The sequence below is a fragment of the Pyrgilauda ruficollis genome, unplaced genomic scaffold (assembly GCF_017590135.1).
Source record: "Pyrgilauda ruficollis isolate IOZ18807 unplaced genomic scaffold, ASM1759013v1 scaffold79, whole genome shotgun sequence".
Lineage (NCBI taxonomy): Eukaryota > Metazoa > Chordata > Aves > Passeriformes > Passeridae > Pyrgilauda > Pyrgilauda ruficollis.
This window is the reverse complement of record NW_024529821.1, coordinates 1,153,074-1,159,820: the sequence shown is the minus strand read 5'-3', so window position 1 is coordinate 1,159,820 and position 6,747 is coordinate 1,153,074. Positions and strand designations below refer to the sequence as shown.

Genomic DNA, 6,747 nt, shown 5'->3' with positions numbered 1-6,747 from the left:
AGCACACTGAGTGCTCAGTGGTGTGGCAGGACCTGCAGACAGTCCTGGTGCAGGCTGAGCAGGGCAGGCACAGCCCGTGGCGTGGGTGTAGCACTCCAACAGGTCTCCACTGTGTCCTTCCCTCAGAAAGACTGCAAGAAATCCTGTTTCTTCTGCAATTTGCCCCATGCCTTGAATTCATCTCTGTAATTTCAACCAATCTCCACAATTTCTCACTCTAATTTTCCCACAGGCCTTCCATTTTCAACTACTTTTTAATTGCTTCCCTTCCTTCTTTACGTTCCTTTCATTCTGCAGGGTCAGCACTTCTCACACTTCCATGCTGGCCCCCTCCCTCCCATCCCACTCTGCTTTTCAGAGGGCATGAAGAAGTATCCTCCAGACAGAATATTTTATTTCAAAAGGTTTTTGTGAAGAACAGTTACCACCTTTGCCTTGGTTGGTAGCACTGGCTGGTCTAGAGGGACAGAGAAGGTGGATGAATGGGAGGGTTCTCCCTTTCCTCTTGAGGAACTGCATTTTGTATCTTTACCTGTTGGAAAAACTAATTATAACAGCTGTTGAGTCCGACTAGTTCTTCCTACTGAGAATCATCCTAAAAACCAGCAGCCCTCAGGAGCTGGTTGCTGATTTTCTCCCTGTAATGTTTGTAGCAAAAACTTGTATTTTTTTTTTCTTGAGAAAGATAAATCACTGAATTAGAAAAAAGTTGTCCAAATGAACTTCCTAATACAAATTCTTAATTCCACATCTCAAAGGCAGGAAACAGTCTCTTGTCTGTCCTAAGGTGGTTTCCTAGTCACATGTGCAAATCTTGGGCAATCATAAGCCAAAACAGCCCACACTGACAAACTCAAGACAGCATAACCACAGCTTGGCTCCTTTTCCTGCTCCTAACTCATGAATCGCTCACAAATTCCGACGTTTTAATAGCAGTGAGTGAAGAGTTGTGGTTATTTGCCTCTCTGCTCTTTGTACCTTCTGGATTCATGTTGCAATCCGAAGGACTTGAAGTATATTAAAAAACAAAAACATTCAAATCAGTAGTTTTATGCAGACACCAAAAATCACAAGGGTTGTGAAAATAATGGCAAGAACCAGCAGTGCTGGCCACTCATTTGCCAGCAGCGAGGTGGGGGTGGAGACAGGAGACAACAGAAATCAAGTTTCAAAACCTTGCAATTTCGTTTTCCTATCACAGGCTTTTTCTCATCTGCCCTGCGTCCCCCCCTCTGGCAGGGAATGACCACAACCACAGTTTCTGCCCAAGGAACACAGAGTATCAGATGTACCAAACAGTGCCCAGGGAAGCACCGAGCCGGCTGTCCCTGCAGGAGCTGCCTGAGCTGCCTCGGGGCAGCTGGTGCTGTTCCCCAGCACTGACACAGCCCCAGGGTTCTCGGGCTGCCCCCAGTGCAGCCAGGCAATGGCACTTTCCTTCTGCCTTCTTCCTACATTACAGTTCCAGTAGAAAATGACACAGCCAATTGATGGAGCAGAAGTAGACACTCCAATAGTAATTACTAAAACTGCAGGAGGTTAATTAGTTTCACTGAATAATTACTCAAATGCTTGCAATGAACAGTACCTCAGATCCAAAGCTGTGCGCTTGTTTACCTGCAAGGAGATCCTCTGTATCTCCTGACAGTGAAACTGATCTCATTTGAGGCACAGACCTATCTCTGATGTAATTATGTCTGCAGTGATGTACGGCACAGCCCCAGCCCCTGGAATGCAGGTCTGACTCCCTTCAGTCTGCAGGTTACAGACAGCAAACTGCACTTTAAGTCTAGCTGGGTGAGGGAAGAGAGCAGAGGTAAATGTTGTGACAGTACTGGCACAAGAAAAGAGCGAAAAACTGACCAGGAATATATTTAGGCTATAAATTGGAATACCTTTAGTGATTCATGCTGTTGCAATTCATTAAAGGATTACTGCCCCCAGCTGCCAAATCACATGTTAAAGCCAACTGCTCTCCATTTCACTTCAAATTAAAATGCAGGGCAGCCAAACTTCTTGACGTCTGAGAAGTTCACTTATGTGACCTGGGAGAGGTCGATTACTGGGTCTGGTAAACAGTCTCAGTTTGAATTTCCAGAGCTTATGTGGAGACATCCTTACAAGGCTGGTGATCACTACACCCATGAGGTTCTGAAAAATGCAGAAGCCTAACATTCTTTGAGACAAAACTCACGATATTTATGAAAAGTATTATAGGAACCTAGTGCTTGTGACGTTGCCCTGGTGAGCCCTTTGATCCTATTCACATAGAATGGGGAAATCCCAAAGGCAAGTGGTTCAGGCACATGGTGTGTTTCTTGTATGCATGCTATAACCTGCTGCTTTTGTACCAAACAGCACACTAATATTCCATGGGAATAAGTTGTTTACAAGCAGTCACTTAAGAAAAACATAATGTTAAACCACTTTAAAGAGAATTAATATGAGCTTGAAATGGTCTTTCTTAGAAGACCATCTCCACAGAGCAATGGTTTTTTTTGCCTGGTCCTTGTGATGTCACTGTGGGCAGGCTTTGTACATACATAAACTTCCCACAATCACTGATTCGTGTGCTCTGTCTTTCACCATCCTTCTTTATGTTACCAAAATTCTTGTTGTATCCAGGACATGTGTATGTAAGAGAGAGTTATAGAATTGGCAACAGAATCCTGTCCAGCTTATACCTTCATAATTGTCAGAGGTCAGCAGGAAGACCAAGTATGTTAACTAGCTATTACACAAAGTCACCTATGGCTCCATATAGAATTACCTTACTTTATGCTATTTACACAGTTATCTCTACTTCTTATCATGAAAATTTCCAATAGAGGTAAACATGAATGGACCTTGCATGGACAAAACAACCTGTGAGTTATCAGTGTCCTTGTCATTGGGCACTGGCATAAAAATTTGGCCCAGGATATGAAAGACTGGGGATTCACAAATACCTCTTCCATTCTTGATCTTACCATATGCCAAAGGGGTTCAGCAGAAAGAACCCGGTCCAGTATGCAGACATTTTCCCCATCATTCCTATGTGTTATGGAAGACCCCTGTTAGAGGCTGAATATAAAGAATACAAAGTTTCAGATATCCATGGTACATTCATCTTGGAGAAAAATAAAAGCAGCCAGTAAAATGCAAATTCTAGATCCTTTTATTGAAGAGGACTGAGAAGCACAGAACCATGGTTAAAGCAAATATGCAATATTACATTTCATTGACTTGCCACAATTTTACCTTAGAGATACTTCTCAGGCAAGAAGTGTCCCTTAGCAGCAAAGTCTCTGAGATGTCCCTGCTCATTCCCCCCATCTCTGAACTGGAATTTGTTACACCCTCTGTTGTGCTGATGCAGCAGCTGTTTTCAGAACATCCTATAAAACAGATCGCTGGGATAATCTCAGTTACAATGAAAACACCACTTCTCTTTGAAGGGATATTTTTAACCTGCAACCCCAGAAGCAGTTGCATCAGCAAACAGGAGAGAGTGGACACTGCAATGTGAGGAGAGTAACAAGCAGTTTGGGAACGGGGAGAGAAGATCAGCAGGAACTGCTCGAACTCACTCTGCTGCCAAAAACATTTCATGCAACCAGACACCGATCTCCTCCTGGCTCACACGTTGTGGAATTCTTTGGATGAGTGTGAAATAGCCAAAAGCCACATTCAGCACTTTCTGTGTATCGCTTTAAGCAAACAGAAGGTGGAGAGAGTCTGCACAAGGAAAATACTGCACAGAGTGAAATCAAGGACCTTTTTAAAAGTCCAATGTATTTATGCATAAAACATAACAAATTATAAAAATATTATCTTTAGAAATACAGAACTCTTTTCTCAAGTCCAAGGGACAGATCAGCAATTTAAATTTCCCACACTGATGTTTATATCTAATGACATTTTGGTTTCTTCAAAGGTCAGATATATGTTTCACTTGTCTTCTATAGGTAGGTGGCTGATCTGGAAAATGTAAAATGCTCTTACAGGATCTCATTTTTCTTGCCCCAATACACCAACCAGCTCTGCAGCCTCTCTTCCTAACCTTGCCAAGGCTTTGGTGGCAGGTACCCAGCAGCAGCTCTGACATGGTGTAGCTGTAAGCTGAGATCAGGCTGCTGGAGGAGATTTTTGTGAGGCAGAACTGAGAGCTGCCTCGGCAGAGATTCAGAAGGGATGTTCACGCTTAGTCCCTCACCCGGGTCCTGTCTGAGCCATGGTGTGGGTGCTCCAGCCTGGCACCTCTCTGCTCCTGCCCTGCTGCTCCAGCTGCTGGGCTCAACCTCAGCACAGCCCCAGCAGGGACTCGGGGTCTGGGCTGCCCCAGGCTCCCGCAGCACACGCTGGGCTCCGCAGGCACAGCAGTTCTGCACCTGGCAAGGGGGGAATGCCACCCGCTGCCCCCTGTCCTCCCTCCCCCAGCAGCACGTCCACCTCTGTGCTGCCCAGCAGACACATCTAAGGTGGCTTCCCATCAGGAGGAGATTTTATCAAACCATCAGTGTTTTGCAGACTGTCAGATGGAATCCATAAGGCAGTGAATACACCAGCACACTGCACAAGCTGAGCAATGGTGTTCCACCGAGTGCAGCAGTTTCCAGAGGCACCTCTCAGTGCATGTTCTCAAGAACAGGACTTTGGATGCCTAGCTTGCAAGAATATACTGTGTGAAAGAAATGGTTATTGTTTTTACAGCACATTTGCTTAAGGATCCTCTGCTGTAGGTGATGCTGTCACGAGACCTGTGGTTACTCCTTTGCTTTGCATTATCTATTTTTAATTTTCTTTTCTCTAGAAAGGCATCTGCAACAGATGGGTGAAAATGACCTTAATTCAATATCTCTTCCAGAAGGTCCTGCCTTTCACATCAGAACAAAGCTTGGAACTTCATCCAGGGTAGCATTCACTATATTCTCAGCTGTGTCATGATGAAAGATCTGTGGCCTTTTGGCACAAAGGAGGCAGTGATGAACCCATGTCTTCTTACCATGGATTGATCACTTCTCCACTTCAGAAGCTGGGTGATTTCCATCAGTCTTGCATGATAACAAGGTGAGGACAGCTCCTCTGCTGTGACTGTACTCTGTGCTGCCTCAGGATGGTGGTGGGGCAGGTGACACCAGGCGAAGCTGCTTCCTCCTGACAATGGATTTGAGAGAGGCTGAGATCTCTCTGTATCGAAGCCCATACAGAAAAGGGAACAGAACTTTAGGAAGAATCATGAGGACATTGCAGACGGTCAGGGAGACCAAGATTCCTGTCTGCAGTCTGACAAAAACATTAACGCACAAGAATGATTCTACAAAAAGGGCCAAGAGTGGAAAGAAGTAAAAAAATAACACAGTGTTGTGCATTACAAATGTTACACTGGCTCTGGAGCAGATGCTCTCCCATATACCCGAGTGTTTGGTTTTAAAATACAGAATAGCATAGCAACAAAATATTACAGACAGGCAGAGAATGATAACTGTAGTAGAAAGCCAGAAACAGAGTTTCACAGCATCAGTCCTGTTCAGAGTTAATATTAGTATTACTGGAACTGAGCACGTTTCCAGGACACAGGGCACAAAGCTGTGGGTAGTCCATAGCACCAAGAAGAAAATCCCAGGGAAAGCTCCGGAACACATCCACAGTAATACAAGGATTTTTTTAGTTCGTGAGGGAGGCAAAATAGCAATATAGCGCAAAGGAAACAAAACAGCAATGTACGTGTCCAAGACTATTGCAACAGCTGTGAACAGTCCCCCGCAGTAAGCCACTGCCAGCAAAAATAAGAGGAGGACACAAGCCTCCTTTGGGAGGTGTAGGTGTGCTGCATTGAGAGCAGCTGACAGGGTGTAGAACAGCAGGTAGATCAGATCAGAAAGCAGAGCGTTTCCCAGCAGCATGTACCTTGTTTCCTGGCGGATTTTAAACCGAGAGAAAATCACAAATAAGATGGTTGGGATGATGAGGACACCTGCCACGAGGCAGACAACTGGAGAGATTAAGAACATCTTCGTGTGTGTGCCTGGTGGGGTGAGAGACCATTCCTCCAACAAAAGTAGCAAAGTTGTGTCATCCAAATTTGAGGAGCTGTTGAACTCTCTCTCCCTGAGGTGGATCACAGTTCCATTCGCTCTCCTTACTGAGGCACAGCCAGGGAAGTCCATTTCCTTAGGACTTTGGGAGGATTGTCTGACTTGGAGAAAGCAAGATCTTCTATGCAGAGTCCTTAGAAAGGAAAACAAAGCAGAGGATGCAAAAAGCCCATGGAGCAAAGTGATTTCTGTAGCCAATTTTACCAGTTTTCCTCAAGTACAGAAAGTTCAAACTTGTAAGTGAATTCTGTGGTTCCAAAAGATGGTTTTGCCTAAAAAGGAGACTTTAATTTCTTTCTGCAATATCTAATGTTTAGAAAAGAAAATGAATCTCTGGGTGACTTAAAAAAGACCAAAAGACCTCGGCTAGCTCTTTGAACAGAAGTGAATAGGTTGATCAGTTTCAGTAGTTAGAGTTTTTCTCATCACATTATCAGTCCAATGAGGCAGATGAAATATTAGCCTGATTAAACAAATACATGATGATAGATATCAACATTCCACATGTACTGATGTAGAAGAGTCATAAATGTGATTGGGTGGTTTTGCACCAGTTTGTGTTTTGCACAATTGATTTGAAGTGATCAATAAAAAAGGCTCTCAATCCTGTTGTAAAATTGTAGCGCAATCACTCTAGTGAATGAAATTATCTTATTTGCAGATGAAAACC

The 6,747-nt window shown here is 44.1% G+C and overlaps 1 protein-coding gene and 1 long non-coding RNA gene across 2 annotated transcripts in view; both read right to left on the bottom strand.

Annotated features, from left to right (window-relative positions):
• Nucleotides 1–3,323, bottom strand: part of LOC121363999 — a 29,198-nt gene extending 25,875 nt beyond the window's left edge. Inside the window, exons 1-2 of the long non-coding RNA XR_005956810.1 lie at nucleotides 3,241–3,323; nucleotides 2,970–3,063 (exon numbers count right to left, since the gene is read on the bottom strand). This is a non-coding gene — a long non-coding RNA (uncharacterized LOC121363999). The remainder of the gene's footprint in view (nucleotides 1–2,969; nucleotides 3,064–3,240) is intronic.
• A 1,767-nt stretch (nucleotides 3,324–5,090) lies between these two features.
• Nucleotides 5,091–6,149, bottom strand: GPR148 (G protein-coupled receptor 148). The gene has a single exon (XM_041487105.1). The coding sequence runs from the start codon at nucleotides 6,147–6,149 to the stop codon at nucleotides 5,091–5,093; it is 1,059 nt and encodes a 352-aa protein (XP_041343039.1).
• Nucleotides 6,150–6,747: the final 598 nt, after the last annotated feature.